The 25,284-nt window shown below is 52.0% G+C and overlaps 3 protein-coding genes across 5 annotated transcripts; all 3 read left to right on the top strand.

The window, feature by feature from the left end:
- Positions 1-146: 146 nt before the first annotated feature.
- Positions 147-11,081, top strand: SNRPA (small nuclear ribonucleoprotein polypeptide A). The gene is made up of 7 exons (XM_067718861.1): positions 147-261; positions 720-814; positions 3,618-3,790; positions 6,021-6,200; positions 8,411-8,584; positions 9,041-9,129; positions 10,723-11,081. Exons 2-7 carry the CDS (start codon positions 742-744, stop codon positions 10,880-10,882), a joined length of 849 nt encoding a protein of 282 aa, XP_067574962.1. The 5' UTR covers positions 147-261; positions 720-741; the 3' UTR covers positions 10,883-11,081.
- Positions 11,082-11,224: 143 nt separating this feature from the next.
- On the top strand, positions 11,225-15,185 carry MIA (MIA SH3 domain containing). 2 transcript variants are annotated; one of them, XM_067718867.1, is made up of 5 exons: positions 11,225-13,643; positions 13,847-13,976; positions 14,063-14,196; positions 14,667-14,777; positions 15,093-15,185. In XM_067718867.1, the coding sequence occupies exons 2-5, from the start codon at positions 13,853-13,855 to the stop codon at positions 15,114-15,116; spliced, it is 393 nt and encodes a 130-aa protein (XP_067574968.1). In that variant the 5' UTR covers positions 11,225-13,643; positions 13,847-13,852; the 3' UTR covers positions 15,117-15,185. The 2 variants fall into 2 exon arrangements, with proteins under 2 accessions (XP_067574968.1, XP_067574967.1); XM_067718866.1 differs by lacking the exon at positions 11,225-13,643 and having other exon boundaries at positions 13,650-13,976.
- Positions 15,186-15,907: 722 nt separating this feature from the next.
- RAB4B (RAB4B, member RAS oncogene family) lies at positions 15,908-25,108 on the top strand. 2 transcript variants are annotated; one of them, XM_067718862.1, is made up of 8 exons: positions 15,911-16,078; positions 17,209-17,289; positions 17,569-17,683; positions 19,458-19,520; positions 19,603-19,757; positions 21,403-21,498; positions 21,587-21,717; positions 24,722-25,108. In XM_067718862.1, the coding sequence occupies exons 1-7, from the start codon at positions 16,063-16,065 to the stop codon at positions 21,700-21,702; spliced, it is 642 nt and encodes a 213-aa protein (XP_067574963.1). In that variant the 5' UTR covers positions 15,911-16,062; the 3' UTR covers positions 21,703-21,717; positions 24,722-25,108. The 2 variants fall into 2 exon arrangements, with proteins under 2 accessions (XP_067574964.1, XP_067574963.1); XM_067718863.1 differs by lacking the exon at positions 19,458-19,520 and having other exon boundaries at positions 15,908-16,078.
- The last annotated feature ends 176 nt before the right edge of the window (positions 25,109-25,284 follow it).

The following is a 25,284-nucleotide window of genomic DNA, read 5'->3' as shown; positions in this document are numbered from 1 at the left end:
TTCACTGATTGGTCCGTAGCCCCGTGTGCCGCAAAAGGAGGAGGGCTTGCAGGCGGTGGGCGGAGTTTTCCTGCCGAGGCGGGAACCCAAGTGTCGTTTTGATTGGCAAAATCTTGACCCAGGATTCTGATTGGCCAAGCTACCAGGTTTCCGCGCAGGGATTGGCTTGTAGAAAAACAAAGGCGGGACCAGGAGAGGAAGTTTTGTGGTCGGCGCTCAGCAACGTAGCAGAAGCCACTTGCGGGAGCTGAGACTCTTTCGGTGAGTATCCTTGGGCGCAGGCGGCCATGGGCGCCTGGCGGGTGGAGGGCTTGGCGCCCGGGTCTTCCCGCGCCTCGTGTTGGGGAATTCTTTTCCTGCTGCTCGAGGCCAGGGCTCTGCAAAGTCGTCCCTCCCTCCTTAACTGCCTCTACATCCGGGCTTTTTCTCCTGGACCGCCTTTGAGGTCGTGGGCCAGTGGGAATCGCCACCTAGGACACTCGCCTACTGAGTCGCGTAGAGCATCCTGGGACTCGTAGTAAACCTCACGAGAGTTCCCTCACCACGCGGGGAGGAGAAGCGGTGTCCTGCGTTTGCTTTGTTTTCCGAGCTGTTCTTCCCTCTTCCCTTCTCTCTGCTTTACCTGACTTCCTCTTGAGAGGAAGAGCCCTAAACAGCCCGCGTTGGGACGAAGGATTTGCAGAAACCCAGGGCTGAGTGGGACTTTTTAATTCTTTCAGCCCTACCTCAGCAACTCACTCCATGGCAGTTCCCGAGACCCGCCCCAACCACACTATTTATATCAACAATCTCAACGAGAAGATCAAGAAGGATGGTGAGTTCTTGGGATAGTCCGGACTCCAGGCTATCCCGCAAGAGCCGGCTCCCTCTTCTGTCCCTAGCATCCATGTCTCTTCCTCAGCCTTGTCCACTCAAACTGTTAGAGTTAACCCCTCGGCCTTTGCCCATGCCGCTTCCTCTGCCTTTAACATTTCCTCAGTTCATCTTACGCTCTGCCCATTAACCTGGTCGCTTACTCATGCTTCAAGGTTTCACCTCACAGGACCCCTCCTCCAGGATGCGTTCCCCCTCCCTTTTCCACCCACGTGCCTGCCTCTGACTTCCTATAACCCTGGACATCCCCCTTCAAGCCCTGATTGTTCTGGGCTGTCATGGGGCTGTCTCTTTCCTGGCCTGTGAGTTACAGGAGGGTAAGAACTGCAACTGTCTTGGTCAGTGATTAGCCCACAATGAAATGTTTCATTTCAAAAGGAAAATGAAATGAACAATAATGATGGCTAACACTCGGTACCAGGTGCTGACGTAAATACAAATCTTGGTTACTTTTAACTTTCACAGCAACCCTGCAGGAAGGACCTATTCTTCCCATTTCTCGGATTAGGAAACTGAGACTCAGGGGTGATATGATTTGCCCAGGGTCACACAGCACTGAAAAGTGGTTGACGCCACCAGTATGGAATTCTGCTTAAGAACTCAATTCTTGACATCAGACATACTTTTCCATTTTCTTGAGCAAGCTACCACTTTTTGTTGACACTCATTTTCTATATAGGAAGACTGGGCAAAGTCATATCTTCTCTGTGTGGGTGTTATGGGGATTATAGTAGATAAACTTCCATTCAGCTTCTTTTTATGGTGCTCAGCGGTTAGTAAGTGTTGGATAAGTGTTAGCTCTTATTATTGCCTCAAGAAAATTATTAGGAGAACCAAAGGAGCTCGCTGGGATTAAGTTTGACGTTACCAATAAAGTTGCTGTTGAAGGTGATAAAACGAGCCCCGTAAATCCCTCATATACTTTTAGAACGTTGTGCCCAGCCAGTGCTTTGTGGAGCTGGGGACACACTGGTGACTGAGACAGTCCTGGTCCTAGCTTCATGGAGCCACAGTCCAATAAGGATGACAGACCTGCTACCAGACAGTGATATCCCAGAGTAGCTAGGGCCATGATTGGGGAAGCACAGGCAGAGTTGTCAGGGTTGAGATGGGGCATCTAGAAAGAGGTATTCATTCAGTTTCATAGAAAAGGAGACATTTTGGAAAAGCCTAACAGGTAGAAGAAGCAGTATTTATGTTATTATTTATGTTATGATGTGGGGGAAGAGAGTTCTTAACCTGGACCAGCACATGCAAATATCCAGGGGCAAAAGAGAGCCCAGGGCATTCTGGGAACTACATGTACTATAGTTTTGTGTGTCTGAGACTTAGAGGCCTATGACTCATGGAAAACGGTGCACTCTGGCTCATGGGGCCTTGTGGGCTGGGTGAGGTGTTGGACTTTGTCCTGAGGGCTTTGGGGAGCCAGGCAAGGGATGCAATTAATTGTGAAAGATCTTTCCAGCTGTGGAGGGTGAACTTGAGGGGGCAAGAAAGGAGACTGGGGAGAGGCCCAGAGGCCAGCGGAATGACTAAAGCCCAAACTGGGTTCATGGGGATGGGGAGTGGAGACAAAGCCCAGAAATGTCATCAGAATTTTTGGCTATTTGCTTCCCTCTTTGCCCTGCCCCGCCTTTTCTTTCCTCTCCTTGTTTCTTTGACCAAACATCTTAAGCTCAGATACCTTCTTTGCATAAGACTGGTACCCTTTTCTTGCTGTCAGGTGTGGCCGTTTGCTAGTGAGGTATGGTGGTACTGGGTTCGGATGGGCTAGGCTCCTTGTCCCTGTCCTGGTCCTGGCTCTTCAGGGTCTTCCCAGCACCCTTGGGACACTCCTCCTGGGCCAGTGACAGATCCTCTGAGAGCTTCTATCCATGTTAGTAAAATTGAGACAGTTATAACTGCTGCTTCATAGAGTAGTTGTAAGAATTTAGTGAAGTTATTTCCATAAATCGTTTAATGGTACCTTTATTCATGCAAATGCTTTTGGAGGTTTGTGTGCTGGTGACCGTACTGCTCATGGGGATAAGGTGATAAATAAGAAGGCTTGTAGCTCTTCAGAAGGAGAGCTAAACAAAAAGTAAACAAACATGATGTCAAGAGGTGGGAAATGCCATGAAGGAAGAGCAGGTAGGGTCCCAGGAGTGGGGGAGAGTGACATGAGAGGGCACTTACCACAGGGTGGTCAGGGAGTGCCTCAGGTGGCAGCATATCTGCTGAGCCCTGGTTGAATGGAAGGAGGCCATGTACACATCAGAAGGATGCTCCTAGTAGAGGGAGCAGCCAGTGCAAAGGTCCTGAGGCAGAGTTGCTGTGATGGGCCTGAGAAAGGGCAGGAAAGCCAGTGTGGCTGGAGCTACAGGAGTGAAGGTGGAGTGTGGGGAGAGATGAGGTGGTAGAAGTCAGCCTGGGCCACATCAGGGGCGTGTGTCAAGGTGCTGGAGACAATGAGAAGAAGTGCTCGCATTTATCGAGCGTTTACCGTGTGTCCTGTGTATGTGTGACTCACGTTCCTCGTACAGCGATGTTGTGGGGTAGGTACTGTTACTGTCGATCTCTTCCAGAGGAGTGCACGCGACCACTTGAGTGGTTCTAGGCTGCTGCTGGTATTGCTCTGTACTCGTTGTCAGTGGACTGATGGTTTCCCTCCTGGGCTGCGTCTTCTCTGCAAAGGGGAGCTCGAGACGCAGGACATGATACCAAGGCCTCCAGTCACCTATGGGTCTTTCCTCCCCCCACCGCAGAGCTGAAGAAGTCCCTGTACGCTATCTTCTCCCAGTTTGGCCAGATCCTGGATATCCTGGTATCACGAAGCCTGAAGATGAGGGGCCAGGCCTTTGTCATCTTCAAGGAGGTCAGCAGCGCCACCAATGCCCTGCGCTCCATGCAGGGTTTCCCCTTCTACGACAAGCCCATGGTGAGCACTGGGTGTGGAGGGTGTGGGTGTATGCCCGTGCAAGGCTGTTGCAGGCTGGATGGGTCTGGACTTATGTCACCTGTAGTCCAGACCATTGAGGACGGGAATTTCTCTTGCTAGTCCTCAGCATCCACTGTTCACTGCACTGGGGCTGTGGAAACACCGTGATCAAGGGAAGGCCCAGCTCCGCCCTCTCGGGCCCACAGTGCAGTTGGAGAGACACGCCTGCCTCCAGATGGCGATGACCCGGAGGGGTCGGGGCTGGGACCGGGCAAGTGCACAGAGCTGGGGGAGCTTAGGCGCGGCCTCTCACCCACTCTGGGAGTTTGCCGGGAAGCCTTTCTGGATGAGTAAGACTTGGAGAAGAGTCGCTGGGGGAGGAGAGGGAGAAAGACAGTGGACTAAGGCCTGGAGATAACCAAGAGCACGTGTAGTTGAGGAAGTGAGTCAAGTTCCCTTAGCTGGAGTGAAGGGTGGGATGTGGTGGGAGGGACTGGCCTGGAGAGCCAGTCAGAAGTCAGGCTAAGGAGCTGGAGTTGGTCCTGAAAGTGGACTTGATTTCGAGGGTGCTGGGGAAGCAAGGGAAGCTTTTTGGGGACTGCCTGTGGCTGTTGGGTAGGGGGGTTAGGAGGGAGATGGGGTTCCGTTGTGAAGGTGAGGCTGGGTTGGCTCCCAGGTGGTGGGGTTGGGCCGGGACCAGGGCAGGGGCCGTGGGATGGGAAGAAGTGGGTTACGGATGTTCAGGAGGCCAAGTGGGCAGCCTTGGGGACTGCCGTCCAGGAGGTGAGGAGTGGCTTAAAGTCCCTGCCCTGAACTAGAATTCCTGCCGTTATCAGTGGGAGATGTTTTTGGTTCTTCGGGCTTTTTCCTTTGTTCCTCAGTCAGTTTTCCAGTTTCACCTGATTGTAATATGCTTCCCTGAACCAGTTCCCTTGGGGAGGTGAGAGAAGTGTCAGTGCCTGCAGGTCCCAGGCAGGTCACTTCATGTGGAAGACACTGGCCCCGGGTTTAGTGGGGCCGCCTGGAGCCCTCACCTCCTTCTGGAGTGCGCCGCTTGTCATCGCCTCTGGCTATGTGAGCCCACAGTTGCCACATCTTCCGTTGCTTCTCTGGAGCGGCCAGGAATTCACTTTTGAGGACTAAAACCAGTAAATCGTTTTGTGTAGACCCTCCTCCCCTGCTTTTCTCTGAAATCATTGCTTGGACCATATGAAGCACTGAGCCACGGTGAGTTCTGTCAGTGAGTCCCGTCAACTCTACCTTCAAAACCTCTACCAAAAAAATAAAAGAAAAAAACCAAAAAGTCCCCCAACCAAACAAAACCCTCCACCTGTTCTTCTCACTCCCCCCCTGCCACCCAGCTGGTCCCAGCCGCCACCCTTCTCCCTGGTTCGACACCTGGTCCTCACAGGCCACTCTCCATCCCGTGGCCACAGCGCTCCTTGGAAGTCACAAGTGAGAGCTCGTCACTCCCCTGCTTATAACACTCCATGGCTCCTGGCTTTTTCCCTCCTCATCTGTGTTGGCCTCCTTGCTTTTCCTTGAACACACCCTCCACTCCTTAGCTCTTTGATGGCTGTTCCTTTGCTAGGATGCTCTTTTCCCTAGATGTCTGCGTGGCTCCCTCCCTCCCTCTGTCTCTACACCAGTGTTTTCTCACTGAGGTCTTTCCTGGCCACACTGAAAATTTCAGTTCTCCTCAACTCCTCACATCCCCTTCTCCAGTTCACTTTTTAATCTCTGTCATATCTTTCCCAGCGAACAGACTCCATGAGAGCGGGGGCTTTTGTGTGATTTGCTCATTGCTGTACCGCCAGAGCAGATATAGGTGCTCCATAAACCGCTGAATGAATGAGATTTAGCCTGGAGACTCAGTTCTCGTCCTGTGTGATGGAAACCCCCCTGCACAGTGCTCCTGTCCTGACCTTGTTTCCCTCCTTCTGCCTTGGGCCTGATGCTTGGGGCTGTCCCATCTTCCCTTCAGAATCTCAGCAACCTCTGACTGGGCACTTGCTGTGCGCCAGGCATCGTTTGGAGCACTTTCACTCATGGTCTTCACGATTGTCCTTTGAAGTGGGAAATTCCGCAGTCGCTATTTGACAGATGAGGATGTTGAGGCTGAGTGATTTCTGTGACATTACTCACCAAGCTCCTGGCAAGGTCTGATTGGGCGTCCGGGTGCTCTGGCCCCAGACCAGTCTCCTTAACCCTTCTGCTCTCGGTTCGGCAGCGCATCCAGTACGCCAAGACTGACTCGGATATCATTGCCAAGATGAAGGGCACCTTTGTGGAGCGGGACCGCAAGCGGGAGAAGAGGAAGCCCAAGAGCCAGGAGACCCCGGCTGCCAAGAAGGCCGTGCAGGGTGGGGCGGCCGCCCCTGTGGTGGGCGCTGTCCAGGGGCCTGTCCCGGTAAGCTGGGGCCCAGAGACACGGCCTTCTCACCACCAGGTCTTCCTCAGCCACGTGGGCTGGCTTGGGGGTGGGGTGGGGAGGGTGGGTTGGGGAGGGGTCTCCCCTTGTGGATTCAGACTCCCCCCTCCCATTTTTCTCAGAGAGATTGTGTGCCTGTCTCTAGGGAGGAGTTGAGCGTGTGAGTGACGGTATCTCCACTTGGAAATGTCTGTGCCTGCCTGCCTGTTTCTCAGGATCTTTCTTTCTTTGTGTCTCACTGTTTTGTTTTCTCTTTTTCCTTGACCTTGATTTTGCTGTCTGTGTCTTCTAAGTCAATGTCTGTGTAGAAAATCCAGAGAAAACTACTAATCAACTGTTAGGATTTAAAAGAATTTAATTTAACAAGGTCACCAGATATAAGGTCAGTATGGAAAAAGTCAGTTTTATTTCTACACATTGGCCACAAACAAGTAGACTTCAAATTGAAAGATAGCTCCGAGGAGTAAATTCAACAAAAAGTGTGCAAAGCCACCCACTGAAACTATAGAACATGGCTGAGTGAAATTGGAGATGACCTCATCAAATGGATAGGAAGACTCACTGCTATTAAGACTTCAGTTCTCTGCAAATTAATTTAAAATTCAACACAATTCCAATCAAAATCCCAGCAGGGACTTGTGGGGACAGACAGGCTGTCTGTAAATGTCTGGAAAGGCAAAGCAAGGCAGACGAGGAGAACAAAGCTGGGGGCCTGCTATATAGTAATCAAGATGGTATGGTATTGGCATAAGGGTAGAAAGACGGACTAGTGGGGCAGAATAGAGTCCTGAAACATCCACACGTGTATGTAGTCACTCCATGTATGTCAAGGTACCACATGCAGTCCAGTGGTAAAAGGGGTTTTTCCCCTAGTAAATGATACTGGGCCAATTGGATATCTGTAAGGGGAAGAGTTAGCCCTGCCTTAACAATGTATAAGTTACTTTGAGGTGAATCATAGACCTGAATGTGACAGCTACAACAATAAACGTTCTAGAAGAAAACAGGAAAGTGTCTACGACCTTGGTGAGGGCATGAAGAGTGGAAACATCCTGTTTTCTAAACAGGATACAGAAAGCACAAAGTATTAAAGAAAAGATGGATGAATTGGACCTACTCAGGTCTCCGAGCCTCCACGTCAGCTTTTCTGATGGGTTGTGCTCTATTGTGTCTTGTGTCGGTGATGGTGTCTGGCTTACCATCGAGCTTCGCCACTCTTACCGTCTCCACTCTTCTGTGCCCAGCTTTCTGTCCACCTTTGACTCTTAGATGGGATTCCAGCTCCTGTCTCCCCTGGGTGCACACGCTCTTGGCCTTCAGGCTGTCTCCCTTCCCCTTGCCACCAGCACTCCCACTTCTTCATGCACCTGCCTTGACCATTCCTAGCTACCTCTGCCTTCCACTGTCTGTTCTCTGGGTCTGTTTCTTTTTCCATGAAGTTTATTTTTAGAAGCAGGAGTACAGCATGCTGCTTACAGTGTTTATTTCCACCCCTTTTAGTTAATAATGTTTTTATTTTTTTTCCTAGGCTATTTTTCTACTCATATGTCTCTAAACAAAGTTAGGCCCTTCTGGCGATTTTTTTTTTTTTTCCTTTGGCCACGCCACATGGCATGTGGGATCTTAGCTCCCTGACCAGGGATTGAATCCATGCCCCATGCAGTGGAAGCTCACAGTCCTAACCACTGGACCACCAGGGAAGTCCCCCTGACCAATTTTTTTTTTTTTGAGGTACGCGGGCCTCTCACTGTTGTGGCCTCTCCCGTTGCGGAGCACAGGCTCTGGACGCGCAGGCTCAGCGGCCATGGCTCACGGGCCCAGCCGCTCCGCAGCATGTGGGATCTTCCCGGACCGGGGCACGAACCCGTGTCCCCTGCATCGGCAGGCGGACTCTCAACCACTGCGCCACCAGGGAAGCCCCCCCCGACTGATCTTTATATGTTAAGAAAAAGTTTTTTTTGAAACTCTTTGATTTAATGTCTGCTGTGCCCTTGGGTCTGTTTTGCTCCATCCGTCCCTCTTTGGGTGCCTTTTTTGCCTTTTCCAAGACCGGATCTTTCTCCCTGTGTCTCTCACACCCTGGGTTTCCTGTAACAACCTTTTCTTCTCTCTGTTTCCTGTCGGCACTGAAAGCACACCTCCTCCCACCTGCTGGCGCCCCTCTCAGTCCTGCCCTTCTCTCCCTGCAGGGCATGCCGCCGATGACTCAGGCGCCCCGCATCATGCACCACATGCCGGGCCAGCCTCCCTACATGCCGCCCCCTGGCATGATCCCACCTCCGGGCCTCGCACCCGGCCAGATCCCACCAGGGGCCATGCCTCCACAGCAGCTTATGCCGGGACAGATGCCACCTGCACAGCCTGTAAGTGTCTGGTTCTCCTGGGGTCTGCTATAGTCAGAAGACAGGAATGGCAAGGGGCTGGTGGGAGCACTGTTTTAGGTTGGGTGGTCTGGGCAGGCCTCCCTGAGAAGGTGATACTGGAGGATGAGGATGTAGCAATGGTGTCAGGTCCTGGGACAGAAATTGGTGTGTTCGTTGGAGCAGCTTTGGAAGGTCACGGTGAGGCTGGAGTGGGGGTAGGCTGCACCTAGTTTCATTCAGTGAACTTCTGACCACCTGCTTACGGGTACAGCAGTGCTGTCTAGTGGCTTACAGTCTAGGGTGGGCAAGACAGGCAACAACACAGGGAATGTCAGGTGCAGGACTAGAAAGAATTCAGGAAGGGGCGGGGGTGAGGTGGGGTGGGGCAGGGGCTGGAGAGCAGGAGGGCTGTAGATCCCCGACCAGACTCAATGGGCTCCCATCGCTCTCTTGCAGCTTTCAGAAAATCCACCAAATCACATCTTGTTCCTCACAAACCTGCCTGAAGAGACCAACGAGCTCATGCTTTCCATGCTTTTCAACCAGTAAGTGGGGCCTGTGGCTGGCTGGGGGCCAGAGGGTGATGGCCAGGAGGTGGCACCATGGGGATGGATGAGCTTCACAGTTCTGCTGGTGGAGCCCCAAGCCTGCTTAGGCTGTACAGGCGGGACAACGGCTAGAGGTTAAAAGGAGGAGGGTGAAGTCGGGCCTGCAGTGGCGGGGTGTGGAGGGCAGCAGTGGCCAGGGCGGGTGGGCCGTCCTCTGCCTTCATGGGGCTGCAGTGGGGCTCCAGGCTCTGTGTATCATCTTTGCAGTCTCTAAATTGGACATAGGCAAGTCAAACAAGAGTGAGATGTCACTGAACACTGGCTAGACTGGTAGGAGTCAGCCTGTTTAGACTGCAAGTATGGGAGGTGGGGATGCTTGACCCCGCGTGCCCTGCAGATGGGATGCAGACCACTGCGGGCGTTGTGTAGGGTAACTGGCCACCGTTTAGTCATGCTCACCTGGTGGCTTTGCTGCTTTCTTTTTTCCCCCCACATTTTTTTTTTAATTGGAGTATAATTGCTTTACAATGTTGTGTTAGTTCCTGCTGTACAGTGAAGTGAATCAGCTATATGTGTATATATATCCCATCCCTCTTGGACCTCCCTCCCCCCCGCCATCCCACCCATCTAGGTCATCACAGAGCACCGAGCTGAGCTCCCTGTGCTATACAGCAGGTTCCCACTAGCTAGCCATTTTACACATGGTAGTGTGTTCATGTCAAACCTAATCTCCAGTTCATCCCCCCCTCCCCTGGCACCCCTGTGTTCACATGTCTGTTCTCTACGTCTGCGTTTCTCTTCCTGCCCTGCAGATAGGTTCACCTATACCGTTTTCATCCGTACCTGTTTCTAACTGTATATCCTACAGAAATTCTAACACGAGGTCCCAGGGGCTGTGGGTAGGGCATTCCTCACAGTGTGGCAGGGAGCCAGAGGCAGCCTGGGAGAAGGGAGAGGTCAAGTGCAGGTGCTCGCGACTGCACGCCACGTGGCAGCTAGAGGGAACAGGAAGAGCAGCGTGCCTGGTTCCTTATGCTAACGCCGAGGGGCAATTTTGAGAAGCTGAATAAAACGGGAAAAGAATGCCATGCATTCATATACCATGTCCACAGAGCAATGCATATTTTCTAAGGATACTCATGGAGAAGGGATAACCAGTAAACATGAGGATGGTTGCCTAATGGGGAAGGAAGGAAGGAATGAGAAGAGGGAAATGAAAGAAACAGCAGACCTGAAAGTCGGGATGGTGGTAATTTCCGGAGTGGTTATTTGTACGGTTCCTTAGATTGGGAGAGGACGTGGAGGGTGGGGAGGAGGCAGTGTTCTTTGTCTTGACGGAGGTCATGGTTGCACAGGTGTTCATGTTAACAGTTTTATTTAAATGGTATGTTTCCTTTGTGCACACTTTTTTATATTAGGGTTTATCAACTTAGCGTCGTACACATTTGGGGCTGGATAATTCTTTGTTATTGGGGCTGTCCTCTGCATTGTGGGATGTTTAGCAACATTCCTGGCCCCTACCCCGGGGATGCCAGAAAGTTGGGGGGAGGTGCTGAGTCTGGATTCCTGAGGTCTCTGACCATCTCTCAGGTTCCCTGGCTTCAAGGAGGTCCGGCTGGTCCCAGGGCGGCACGACATCGCCTTCGTGGAGTTTGACAATGAGGTGCAGGCAGGGGCCGCACGCGACGCCCTGCAGGGTTTCAAGATCACCCAGAACAACGCCATGAAGATCTCCTTTGCCAAGAAGTAGCACCCTTTCCCCATGTCTCTGTCCCCTGTTCTGGGGCCACCCCCTCCCCCTCTTGGCTCAGCCCCCTGAAGGTAAGTCCCCCTCGGGGGCCTTCTTGGAGCCGTGTGTGAGTGAATGGTCGCCACACAGCATTGTACCCAGAGTCTGTCCCCAGACATTGCACCTGGCGCTGTTAGGCTGGAATTAAAGTGTTTTTTTTTGAGGTTTGTTTTTTTCACAACCGTTTGTTGTTTTTATTTTCTTGTCCTGTGTGTTTCCCTTCCCTGCACATCAGATTATTCTGAGCGTTTGGGCCTCTCAGCACGTTGGGGATTGCAACCTTGGGAAAACCCAGAATAGTGTAGCAACATTGTCTAAATTAAAGTCACTTTTACCACTTTGGTAGATTTTTATTTTGTCTCAATCAGCATTCAGGGCAGGAAATTAAAACCCATGCTGCCAGGTACAGTTGGGCAGGTTCTGTACTGTGCAAGGATGCCACTTTCAATGGCACACCATTCACTTCGTAGACTTGTATGTTGATTCCAGTAATTTTCTAACGTGATAGATTGTTAAGAAAGAGGTTTTTCTTCATCTTTTTCTGGACAAAAATGCCTTCTGTCATAGCAAGAGTCCCACAGAAACCATTCTGGGTACTTCAGGAAGAAAGGGAAGGGAATTGGGTATTCATGAAATCGTCGGGAGGATGTTAGTGGTGGCAATCTGGGTTGGAGACATTTGAATTCAAGTTTGCAGCCCTCGATTGAGCTGCAGTCTCTAGAGTTCAGGAAGATGTCAGTGCTGCTGTTGGGAGTCCCTAAACTTCACACTTGGGAAGCTCCTGATCAGATGCTGGTACCAGGAGCGTGGCCAGTTCACACACAGCTGCTCCCCCCGCTGGCCAGGTGCCAGCCAGGAGCTTCGGGCAGATGGCTGAGCCAATCTTCCCTCCAGTGCCCCAACTGCAGGGGAGGCTGGGAAATGTGGTTCCTGGCTGGACGGTCACGTACCCAGCTGAAGCTATGGATAAGAAGGGGAGATTGAATGGGGGACCTTTCTTCGCAGTCTGTCATACACCTGACCTGGCAATTTTTAAATCGACTGAAGTATATTATATGTATATATGTATATATATAGCTTAAAACCTTTTCTCACACCATGTAGATGGGAAAGTGTGATCACTTGCCAGAGTAGAAAATTAACCACAAAGATAAATACAATAAGACATAGTGCTAAATTCTCCCTGGAGATTTTTGTCCTGTCAAGGCTCTGAGCCCCAGCCTCCTCCTGCTGCACTCCTTCCGTTAAAGAGGAACATCAGTGTTTGAAGCATTTGAACATCAGGGTTTGTGGCACCAGAGGCACACTTTCACCTTGTAGGATCTGAAAGATGAAAAGGGGAAGGTGATTGCCGTCTTCACTAAATGGCGCAGTGTTATTGCAGATGGCTCGTGGGAACCCGGGGTCTGTGGACCGTGGATCCTGGTTTCTACTGTCCACCTGCTGGGGGGGCTCCCTGGCTGTTTCCTCCATGGGCAGTTGATGTCTGCACTCTGAGCTTCATTTTCTTCCTGTGCAAAGAGGACTCTTTCTGTGGTGCACCGCCCGCCCCCCTCTCCCCCCACCACTGCTACCCCACCGGGCACGTAGCAAGCACTGAATAAATTCAGCAAATAACTTGCTGAGTACCTATTACACACTAAGTACTGTTCTTGGCACAGGTTGTGCGGTGGCAAATGAAATAGACAAGCTAATTTCAAATGCTGGGTTCTGATAGAAACAACTGACATAATGGGGTGACGTGTCGGTGGAGCTGGGGAGCAGTAACAGGTGACCAAGGGGAGCCCCTCTGAGTAGGTGATATTTGAGTAGAGCTGTTTGATGCTCTCATGGTACTTGGTGCTGGGTGTTGGGTATGTGGAGATGGCTTAGGCCCAGTCTTTGCCCCTGATGAATTCTTCCCCACCCCAAGCCTGTGTGTGTCCACCTGCTTCCCCTAAAACTAAAGTTCGGACTTGCTTGCTGACCAGGGGTGAGAATACCTGAGGAAAGAGATGGGTCTTCAGGCATGTAGATCTCTGTTTGAAGCACAGTTTTAGAAATGAGACTTGAGTTCAAATCCTCTGCCACTTTCTCATTCTGACCCTGGGCAACTGACTGAGCTCCAAGATCAGTAGTGATGGGTGTGGGCCTGGAGCCAGATCTAGCCCCTCCACTTCCCAACTCTGTAACCTTGGACAAGTTCTTTAAGGCTCTGTGCTTCCATTTCTACGTAAAATGGGGTTATGATCACTCCTCTTAAAGGTGGTGCAGAGTATACATTTGAGTTAATAAAAATATGCATGGTGAATGCTCTATAAATAACTACTAGTTTTTATTATTTCTATTTCAGATGAGAAAGATGAGGCTCTGGGAGGAGGAATAGCTTAGCCCAGGTCACCCAGTCAGGAAGTGGCTTATGAGGATAAATAGTGATCGTGGTAGGGCATCGCCTAGCTTAAGGTCCAACATATGATATTCACTCCATACTTGGGAGCTGCGGCTATTCCTGGCAATCAAAGGGCTGCCTTGTTCTGCTGCCCCTCAGCACAGGAAATTCCAAGGTGGTTTTTCCATACTGGCTTCTCTGGTTCTGTCCCTGCGGGGGAGAGCAGAGGGGCCCAGGTCCCCAAGCCAACTCATAAAAGATGGAATTGAATATCAACTTGCCTGTCTTAACCCCGTCTCTGTTGAGGGGGTGGCTGTTACTTGGAGTGGCCTGGGCTGCCTTGAGCCTATCTGGGTATTTCCTTGTGCTGGCAGCCCTCACCCTGTCCTTGAAATGGTTCTGGCTGGGTAGCAGACTATAGGTGGTGTGGGTGAAATTTGGGACTGGTTTAAGGCGGGGACAAGACCCAGAACACAGGCTTCCTTGTGCTGCTGGAGAGGGAGAGCAGGAGGGAACTGGAGACCCCGTTCCTCCCTTAGGCACTCTCTTGCTTACAGTCCACGATGGCTTGGTCCTCGGTGCTCCTTGGTGTTGTCTTGCTGTCTGCCTTCCCAGGTCCTAGTGTCGGGGGCCACCTGATGCCCAGGCTGGCTGACTGGAAGCTGTGTGCTGACGAGGAATGCAGCCGTAAGAGTTGGGGGTTCGGGGCATTGGGGGCTTGGATTGCTAGCCTGTGGGGAGGGTGCTGTTACTCCCTTCTGTTCCTTCCCCAGACCCCATCTCCATGGCCGTGGCCCTTCAGGACTACGTGGCCCCCGACTGCCGTTTCCTGACCATACGCCAGGGCCAAGTGGTGTATGTCTTCTCCAAGCTGAAGGGCCGAGGGCGGCTCTTCTGGGGAGGCAGCGTGAGTCTTGGGAGAACAGAGGAGGCAAGGGTAGGGTGGCTGGGGTGGGCGTGCACCCTGATTTTTCACCTGAAGGGAAAATCTGAGGGAGTGAGCTGAAATATAGTTTTGGAGGGGAGGCTATTGTGGTCTACTTTACTTTGTTTAGCAATTATTAGGGCACCTACTATGGTGGGTACAATAAAGAACGACCCCTTTTATTCTAATGGAGGGAGACAAGGAGGTAGGTGCCACCCCATCAAAAATACCAGCAAGTATGTGCTGCTTTGAGAATTAATATAAAGTGACTGGGTGACTAATTCACATGGGGTGGTCAGGGAGGACCTTCGAGCATGTGACTTTAAGCTGGGATTGGAATGACAAGGATGGAGCAAGCCAAGTCGAGATCAGGGAGAAGAGAGTGCAAAGATCTTCAGCAGGAGTGAGCTTGCCATCTTCCCAGACCCCGGCTTTTAACTCCTCTTCCCCAGGTTCAGGGAGATTACTATGGAGACGTAGCTGCTCGCCTGGGCTATTTCCCCAGTAGCATTGTACGCGAAGACCAGACCCTGAAGCCTGGCAAAACTGATGTGAAGACAGATGTGAGTGTCTTGGGGGCTGGCAGGGACTTGGAGGGAGGGCCCTTGGGCAAAGATGCCCCTACCCTTGGCTCCCTGGCATCCTAGCTGTATGCGCTGGAGCAAATCCCCTGCCTTTTCTTATCTGAAAAATGAGGAGTGATTTCTAAGTCCTAGTCCGATTGAGAGGTGCAAAGGGTAGAGGGCTCTAGGCTAATTTGCATAGCATTTGTGCAGCCAAACCTGGCGCCTGTGGCTGCAGCATTTGCTAAAACCACTAGATCCTTTGTGGTGTGACCGCTAGTTTTCTCCCCACTGTTTCCCCTTTCTCTTTTTCAGAAATGGGATTTCTACTGCCAGTGAGCTCAGTCTACCGCTGTCTCTGCTGTTGTTTCTCGCTGACTTTATGCAAATACATCAGCCAAGTGCAAACTATGGGTGTCGGTGGTCTTTGTGGTGGGTCTCTAGAAAGGAAGTGTTTCCCCAGGCTTCTGAATCTAGCCAATCAACCCACTGACTGTGGTAACGTCAGTGGTTGCTAGGCAGAATTTCACGGACTAAGAGCTCTTTGCTCCAAGCTGGGTACCAGAGGTGGGCTCGTAAGCTTAGATATTACAAACAGATGAGAAGATGGAACAACTAAACAGCCAAACTGGGGGATTATAGTGTCTTCTCTTGACTAATAAGAGAACTATTGAACTATTGGGAATGAGCCAGTTGAACCATGAGGAAGACATAAATCACAGAGCAGAGGTTTTCTAGGATTTCTTGGAAGATTATCCGCAAAGGGAGGTAGGAGGTTAATCTGTGCGTATCATGCGTACCATCCCAGTTTTCATCCTCCTTGCCTTAGAGATCAGTACGCCTCAGCTCTGGATCGGCTCCTACCCCCGCTCCCTTCTTTGCATTCGTATCCCCGCCCCCAAGTCCGCTTCTACCCAATCTGGAATCTCGACTCTGCCCACGGACTCCTGACCAAATCCGTTTCTTTGCTCGGCGAAGCGTCTCTGGCACCGCCAATCGCTCGTGTTGGTCCCGCCCCTTTAGGCCCTGCCCCTCTCTCCCCACCAGTCTGCGCTTTTGTCCCGCCCCCTGCCTGCAGAGTCCGCCAATCCTTGTCTTGGAAAGCGTGGCCTGGTGTCCCGCAGCATTAGCGGGTCGCGCCGGAGGGGGGTGGAGGCGGAAGTGGCGGCGCCGGCCCGGGGAGTAGGAAGAAGCCGGGGCTGCAGCCCGAGTGGAGCGGCTGCCAGCCGAGGAGCAGGCGCGGCCGTGTCGCCATATTGCGGCCCTAAGCGGCCGCGACCGAGTCATGGCTGAGACCTACGGTGAGGGTGGTGGGCGGAAGCTGGGGTCTGGGGTCTGGGCCCAGAAAGGATGCGGCCTGTGGGTATGGGGCGGGGCTTTATATATCAGGGGGCGGGGTCAGCTATTATGGGGCAGGGCCTAGTTGATGCTGGGAGGGGCTTAGTGGGTCTGAGGCTGAGCTTAATCAGTTTGGGCGGAGCCTGAGGGTCTGGTGTCTGGGCGAAATAGATCTGGGGCGGGATTTGAGGGAAACAGTCCTGATGGATCATGGTTAGGTCTTGAGGGAAAGGGTGAGCCTTAATGTGTCTGGGCGGAGCCTGAGTGGATGGGGCGGGGCTGATTGCGTGAATGGCAGGGATCAACCTTGATGGGCTGGGGGGACGCTGAAGGGATGCTCTGGGCCCTGGGATTACTCAGGGAGAGGTCTGGAATGCGGTTGGGGGTGAGTTGTCCTTTAGGCGGTGGGGCTAATGGCAAGGGGTGGGGTTTAAGCTTGAGAATAGGGGTAGGGCCTTGGGCTGAGGGAGGGATGGAGGGACTGAGAATTGGAAAATCTGGATGGATGGATAGATAGGAAGTAGGAGAACAGGGTGCGGTAAAAGGAGCACTGGTTTAGGGGTCAGAGGGAGCTGCATTCATTCAACAAACAGAGAAAAGCAGAGGGAACTATGCAAAGACCCTGAGGTAGGAACCAGCTTGTCATCTTTAGGGAGTAGACTAAAGGCCAGAGGCTGGAGTGGAGTGAATGAATCAGAAAGTGGTAGGAGCTGAGTTGTGGGGGTCAAGGGCAAGATTGTAGTCCTTGATGAAATGGTGAATCCCAGCTCTACCTGGCAGTAGGATCTTGGACAAGTCAGTTAACCTTTCTGGCCTCAGTTTCCTCATCTGGAAAATGGGGATAATTATTAGTATATCTCCCTCACAGAGTTTTCCTGAGGGTTGAGTTGTTGATGTAGGTAAAGACCTTTAGAACTGTGCCTGATATGTGGTAAGCACTATATAAGAATTATCCATTACCGTTGTTACCCACTGTTCTGTATCTGTCTGTGTCTGTTCTCTCCCCATAATTGTGATGTTCTTTGGATTCCATCTTTTCATGTCTATCTTTCTCTCTGCATGGGTTTCCTTGAATTTGGCTCCATCTGCTCAGACTTCCTCTTCAAATTCCTGGTGATTGGCAGTGCAGGAACGGGCAAATCATGTCTCCTTCATCAGTTCATTGAGAATAAGTGTGAGTTTCTGACAGTGGTCCTGGGAGCACTAAACTGTGGGCATGGCCATGGTGTGGGCAAGTAGGCAGCTGCCGGGGTGGGCAGGGGCAGGGCTGGCCAGAGGTACAACGCCAGAGCTGGCTGCCTGGTCCTTACCTTGGTATACGCTCTTTGCTAGGTCCTCCTTGAGCCTCAGTCACCCCAGCAATGAGAATGGGTTTGTACCGGCTGAGGAGGCCTTGGAGGACAGGGAATCCTCTGAGCCCCCACACTGCCTCTTCTCCCCCTCCCACTCCCAGTCAAACAGGACTCCAACCACACGATCGGCGTGGAGTTTGGATCTCGGGTGGTCAGCGTGGGTGGGAAGACCGTGAAGCTACAGATTTGGGACACAGCCGGCCAGGAGCGGTTTCGGTAGGTGGGCTGGGCCCCCATGGAGAGAAGGCAGGGGAGAGGGGAGGAGAGAGGAGGGGTAGAGGTGTGCAGAGCTACCTGGAAATACAATGACAGGAGCAAGGAGGCGCTGAGAGGGCAGGCAAGGTAGAGGGAGAGAGAGAAAGAGACTGTGATGAGCAGGTCCATTTAGTCAAAGAAAGAAGGCGCCTTGGAGAGAGGACGGCAGAGACAATGAGAAAAAGAGATTGAGAAGGAAGCATAATGAAGAGTGCGAGGGCCGGGGAGGGACGGCAGACCCTAGCGAGACGAGACTCTGTGGGATAGACCCATGTGGCTGGAGGGACGGAGACTTTTCCCCAGGGAGAAACGAGGCCTGGAGACAAGGAGATGCTTGGGGTGGGGCGAGGGGTAGAGAATGACAGATAATGACTAAAACAGAAAAGGAAACTTGAAAGAGAGATACAAACACTCAGGAAGGGAGAGAGAAAGAGAGACAGACTGAGAGAGAAGAGAAGGAGAAGGGAGATAAGGAGACTCAAAGAGAAACAGGTGAGAGACAGGGAGAGTGGGCCGGGGTGGCCAGAGAGATGGAGAAATGGATGTTTTGTGGGGAGAGGGAAATGTGTAGGACTCAGCACACAGTATGTCTTCAGGACGTCTCTGCAGAAAAGGTGACAGACACATGGAAACCCTGAGCCTGAGAAACAGACAGCAGCGAGAGAGCAAGGGAATCCAGTCCATGGGGAAGCGTGGTTCCTGGGCAGCACTGGGTAGCTGCTGAGTTAATATTTGTGTGTGAGTTCTCTGCTTGAGGTGCACAGAGGTAGAGACCGAGAGGGTGGAGGGGAGACAGGTGTACGACGTGCACGGGGCTGGCAGTAAGTGCTCCATAAATGCTTGCAGCATGACTGCATGAGTTCCAGAGGGACCCAGCCTGTTCCAGGGAGAAGCAGACAGTCGGCCACTCTGGGAAGGGGGCCTCCCCCAACCAGAGCGGGAGAGGGCCAAGCGGTTGTAGTTGTGTAGTGCTTGGCTAGGACTGGGTGAAAGGGGGATGACAGAAAATGTTGAATGAATGGGAAAGGGTGACGATGACAGAGCCAGAGCAACAGAGATGGAGAGAAATAGAGAATTAAAGATACACATGCACACAAGAGACAGAAAGGCACAGACCAATGAAGAGATGCAGAAAGACAGGGACACAGAGAGAGTCAAAGGTAGGAAGAGGGAATTCCCTGGCCGTCCAGTAGTTAGGACTCAGTGCTTTCACTGCCGGGGCCCCAGGTTCAATCCCTGGTCAGGGAACTAAGATCCCACAGGCCAAATGGCACGGCCAAAAAGTTGTTGTTTTTTTTTTTGTGGTACACGGGCCTCTCACTGTTGTGGCCTCTCCCCTTGCGGAGCACAGGCTCCGGACGCGCAGGCTAAGCGGCCACGGCTCACGGGCCCAACCGCTCCGCAGCATGTGGGATCTTCCCAGACCGGGGCACGAACCTGTGTCCCCTGCATCGGCAGGCGGACTCTCAACCACTGTGCCACCAGGGAAACAGAAAAAGTTTTAAGAAATGAAAAAAGGTAGGGAGACTGAGGCGGAGGCTGGCAGCTAAGTGCGATAGAGATTGAGGGAAACAGAGAGACCGCAAGTGGGAGAAACTGTAGACCATGGCCAGGTTTAGGGGGATGGGCCAGCAGTGAAGGGGGGCCTCCGAACCACCAGTCTCTCTCCGCAGAGGGGGGCAGTCCTGGGGCACACCCCAGCCTCGGGGGTGACTGGGTCCCCCTGGCCCCACAGGTCGGTGACACGGAGTTACTACCGAGGGGCGGCTGGAGCCCTGCTGGTGTATGACATCACCAGGTGGGTGCACGGAGTGGGGCGGGGTGGGGCCTGGGCTGCCCCCCACCCACGTCCGCCTCCCTCCTGGCTCCCTTCTCCACAGCCGGGAGACCTACAACTCGCTGGCCGCCTGGCTGACGGATGCCCGCACGCTGGCCAGCCCCAATATCGTGGTCATTCTCTGTGGCAACAAGAAGGACCTGGACCTGGAACGTGAGGTCACTTTCCTGGAGGCCTCCCGCTTTGCCCAGGAGAACGGTGAGGGCTGGGCGGGGGGGCTATACAGTGGGGCCCATGGGCCTGCTGGCTCTCTGTAGCTCTGCCCAGCAGGGGGATGTGGAGATTTAGAGGTCTGGGTTCAAATCTGGGTGTGGTCACATTGCGAGCTGTGTGACCACGCTGGTCCTCAGTCTCCTCATCTGGAAAGCTGGGATCACGGCGTTTCTGCTTCACATAGTGCATGACGGGTAAGGGATGTGGTCCATGGGGACTTCTCAGCACTGCCTGGATGGATGGGTGCTTGACTCACGGTGGCTGCTAAGAAGGTTTTGACCACTGTGGGGAGGCAGCACAGGGTATTGGTATAAGGTGGAGACTGCAAACTCTGATGGCCCTAGGGGACAGGTACATTTTGTGAGCAAAGGAGAGGGCACAGGGTAGATCCCAGGTTAGCAGGCACTGGCATTAGGGGAGTAGACGAGACTGACAGCCACATCGAAAGGTATGCAAGGATACTATCATCAAAAAGACTACAAATAACAAATGTTGGCAAGGATGTGGAGAAAAGGGAACCCTCCTACACTGTTGGTGGGAATGTAAATTGGTGCAGCTACTATGGAGAACAGTATGGAGGTTTCTCAAAAAACTAAAATTGAACTACCATGTGACCCAGCAATCCCAATCCTGAGTATAGATCTGAAAAAAACAAAAACACTAATTCGAAAAGGTACACGTACCCCAATGTTCATAGCAGCATTAGTTACAATTGCCAAGATATGGAAGCAACCTAAGTGTCCATCAACAGAGGAATGGATAAACAAGATGTGGTATATATATTATATATATATATATATTATATAATATATATATTATATAATATATATATATACACACAATGGAATACTAGTCAGCTGTAAAAAAGAATGAAATAATGCCATTTGCAGCAACATAGATGGACTTGGAGGGCATTATGCTAGGTGAAATAAGTCAGACAGAGAAAGACAAATACTGTTTGGTATCACTTATATGTGGAATCTAAAAAATAAAACAAACTAGTGAATATAACAACAACAAAAGGTAAGCAGGTCTAAACTCATTTGAAAACATCATGTTGGCCAAAATCTGCCGGCCTAGGGTCTGTCCCTGTTCCTTCAGTTTGTAACCTGCAGGTTTAGAGGATTTGCCATCAGAAAGATGTGGATTTGAATCCTGGCTCTTACTTACTGTGAGATGGCTGTCACATGACTGGTGGGTGGTCTGTGATGGGCCTGTGCTAGATGGTGCTGGGGACACAGTGATGAAGAGAGCCCTGGAGCCAGCTGTCATGGCCTCACAGTCCGGGGGGCAGGGGGAGGACCATTTCCAGATAGTGACAGCCCGAAGAGGTCAGGGCTGGGAGTGGGGAGGCACAGGGGTCTGTGGGAGCCCAGAGGAGGAACCTGACTCATCCTGGGAGGTCAGGAGGACACTCTGGAGGAGGAGATGTGAGCTGAGCTCTAAAGGAAGAGCTCGGTGGGTACCTGGGGAAGGGGGCATTCATGGCAGAGGAACAGCATGTACGGAGGCCCAGATTGAAGGCAAAGGTGGAACGTTTGAGGAACAGAACGAGAGGCAGCAGGTCAGAGTCGGAGTGGAGGATGGGGACTGACTGAGACCCTGACCTTCCGAGTGTCTGCCCCCCCAGAGCTAATGTTCCTGGAAACTAGTGCTCTCACGGGTGAGAACGTGGAGGAGGCTTTCCTGAAGTGTGCCCGCACCATTCTGAACAAGATCGACTCCGGTGAGGCCCCCAACTGCCCGGAGTGGGAGTGGAAGGCAGGGTCCAGAGGACTCCAAGGGACCAGTCCTCACCTCTCTGCTCCCCCCAGGTGAGCTTGACCCCGAGAGGATGGGCTCCGGCATTCAATATGGTGACGCCTCCCTTCGCCAGCTGCGGCAGCCTCGGAGTGCCCAGGCCGTGGCCCCTCAGCCCTGCGGCTGCTGAGACCTGCAGAGCCAGGTGGGATACTGGGAACTCGGGCTGCAGGGCTGGTCTCCTGACAAAGGGGAGTACGGAGCAGAGACAGAGACACAGAAAAGGAGAGATGACAAGACAAACAGAGTGAGGAAGAAAGACACAAGAACACTTGAGTTAAAGGGGCCATCTTCCCGGCCCTGGGAAACCACCCGTCCTTCCCATCCCACCGCCAGCTCTCTGCCCTGCATCTCTGACCCTCCCATTCATAATTCATCAAATGTTGGTTGAGTGCCTCCTCAGCGCCAGGCCCTGTTCCCAGCACTGGGGCTATAACAGTGGGGAAAACAGACAAAAATCCCTGCCTTCGTGGAGGAGATGGACAATAAACAAGATACACAAGCAAATTGTATAGTAGGTAGGGCGATAAGAGCTATGGAGAAGAATCAAGGAGGGAGGGGCGGCGGAGGAGTGGAGTGTTAAATAGGATGATGAGCGGAGGCCTCACTGAGAAGGTGACATTTGAGCAAAGACCTGAAGGAGCTGAGGGAGGGGTCATGTGGGGACCTGGGGGAAGAGTGTTCTAAGCAGAGAGAACAGCCAGTACAAAGCCCTGAGGTAGGGCCCTGCCTCCTCCCCTGGGTGAGGAAGTCCAAGGAGGCCAGTGTGGCTGGAGTGGAGTATGTGTGCGTGCGTGCGCGCACGTGCGTGCCGGGGAATAGGTGAGCTGGAGATGAGGTTGGGGTGGGAGGAAGCAATGAATTAGGGCCTTGTGAGCCACAGGAAGGACTCTGGCTATACGCTGGGTGGGATGAGAGCTATAGGAGGGCTCCGAGCAGAGAAGGGACAAGATCTGATTCAGGTGTTCACAGGGCCCCTCTGGCTGCATATAGAGGACAGACTGAAGGGGGCAGGGGTGGTTGCCTGGAGACCAGTGAGTAGGCCACTCCAAAGTCAAGGTGAGAGACGATGGTGGACAGGATCAAAGTGGGGGCGGAGGAGGGGTTGCGAAGTGAATAGATTTGTACCCTCCCTGATCTGTCTCCAGGCTTGTCCCCTCCTCATGTAGTCACTGGGTCTTCCTAAAGCACAAATCTGATTCCTTCCCTCTCTTTTCGGGTAACCTCTCCCCCTCCTCCAGGAAGCCATGCTTGTTCCCCTGTGCTTGGTCCAAAGTCCTTGACAGGCTTGAAAGTTCCTACAGGATTTGGTCCTAGCCCCACCTCTCGCGGGTGTGTGTGTCTTGACAATTCTTGTCTCTGTGCTTCATGCCCACCCAACCCTCCACCCCACAGCCACTGGCAGCTCCAGGATGGCTGTGGAGCAAAGTGTTTAGACTTTGGATATATGTACTTAGAGAGCAGACCCAATGGATATGGAATGTGAGAGAGGAGTCAAGGATGAGCTCTTTGGGCAGGGCTCTTTTCCTTCCAGGCCTTTGCATCTGCTGTGCCTGTGCTCCCTTCTGGCACCAACTCCCATTCATCAGCAGGTCTCTACTAAAATGCCTCTTCCTGCAGGGAACCTTCATAGGCTTCCCAAGTGGGGCCACTCCCTCTAGATGGGCAGTCTCACAACTGCCCCTCCTTTTCAAAGCGTTCAACTGACAGAGCTGATCATTGTTATCTGTATGGTGTTTGTCTAACCCATCTGAGAAGGTGATAGATCACAGACTCCAGAGCTGGGCTGCCTGCATGTATACTCCAACTCTGTCACTTCATAGCTCTGGGCAAATTATTTAACCTCTCTGGGCCTTGGTTTCCTCATCTGTAAATGGGGCTAATGATAGTACCCACCTCAATGTGAGTGTGGAGAAGATTAAGTTAATTCATGTAAAGTGCTTAGAACAGGGCCTGACAGTCAGTAAACTAAAATGCTTAGAACAGGGCCTGACAGTCAGTAAACTAAGACTTGATAAACGAGGCCTGTTTATTATTTTTCTTCTTCGTGTCCATTTTAAAGACTCTGGGCTATGTAGAATCAGATGGGTGTGTACTCTTCGCCTCAGAGCTTAGTTTTGAGTCTGTTTCAGGGTGTTCCCTCAGTGAATCAGATGTAGTAAGACTGCATTTTCAAACTCTGTTGACTGCACTCTACAGGAGGAAATATACTTTATTTGTTGATCTAATACAGTCACACACGTATAAAACTAAAACACGTTCTTGTATTAATATTCTTTCTCTTAAGATTGAGGTGAAATTCACACAACAAATTTAGCCATTTTAAAGCGTACAATTCAGTGGCATTTAGTACATTCTCAAGGTTATGCAACCACCACCTCTGTCGAGTTTCAAAGCATTTTCATCACCCTTAAAAGGAAACCCCATACCCTTTAAGCATTCATTCTCCATTCTCCCCAGAGTCTGGCCCCCACCCATCTGCTTTCTGTCTCTATGGACCAACATTTGAAGCACTCTGAAATTTTCTTTCTTTTCTTTTTTTTTTAATATGTTAACATTTTAATTTTTATGGTATTTTCTATTTTATTCTGTTACAACAATTGCTCAAGGCCCACCAAACTGATTTCCCAACCCACTAATGCAGTTGTACACATTGGAATCACCTGGAGAGCTTTAAAAGATACTGATGCCCAGGCCTTACCCCAGAGATTCTGAAGTGATCTGGGGATTTCTAGAAGCTCCCAGGTAATGCTATCTGCAGATAACTACAAAACAGGAAGTGATGTGTCTCCTCGGTTTGGAAAACACGGGAATGAGACCTAGAGCCTGGATGATCCAGGAACATAGAGGAACACAGAGGTGCAAAGGTGGGGACACAGAATGTAGACACTGAGATGCCCCTCTACAGACTCAAGGAGACAGCTCTCTGAGGCAAGTAAACAGGGAGTTGCACGTGCCCTCAGCTCTAGAGCCCCACAGTACCTGCAGACAAGAAACAGAAAGTCAGACAATGTAGAAACTTTGGGAGAAAGAGAAAAATATGGACAGACAGGCACAGTTAGGCGGGCAGGAAGATACCCAGAAATGAGACAGAGACACCAGCCGACAGACCCAAGATCCCTCCAGTTCACGGCACACTTTTCTTTCAGCTCACCCGTTCTCCAGGACCAGCCCTGTCCTTCTGGCTGGGGCCCAGACCCAGGCCCTGGGAGACTGAGCCCCTTACCTTGACCTGGCCCCAGAGAAGCTGCCCCGCCACCTGTCCCCCTTCCCTGGCCTGGTGGGGCCTGGCTGAGGGGCAAGACTGAGCCATGGGGGAAGGGGGAATCCGTACCTGCTGCTGCTTCCTCTGTCTTGGCTAACCCCTCTTCCCCCTGAACCCCTAACTATACTCAAAGAGTTTCCAAAGCCCGAGACTAGGGCCATTTGGCCTCAGCTCCCCTGGCCCTGCCACTGCGAGTACGTGTTATTTATTACCTTACCTGGAGGCCTGTCCCGTCCCCACCCCACCCCCATAAAGCATTGTTTACACCTGTGTCATAGCCTCTGTCATTTTGGGGTGGTGGGGAGGGGGGGAAGAGGTCACTGACGGTGTTTGGGGGCCATGTTTTTGGGTTGGGCATGGTACGGGGGTCCACCATGACTCCATGGCTCAGATGTATGTTGTAGAGGGAGTTTGCCCACATACGTAACGTAACACTAATGTCCCTGT

Source organism: Pseudorca crassidens, chromosome 20, assembly GCF_039906515.1.
Source record: "Pseudorca crassidens isolate mPseCra1 chromosome 20, mPseCra1.hap1, whole genome shotgun sequence".
NCBI classification, from domain to species: domain Eukaryota; kingdom Metazoa; phylum Chordata; class Mammalia; order Artiodactyla; family Delphinidae; genus Pseudorca; species Pseudorca crassidens.
The sequence above is the reverse complement of the archived record's forward strand: the minus strand, read 5'-3'. Positions and strand labels throughout refer to the sequence as shown.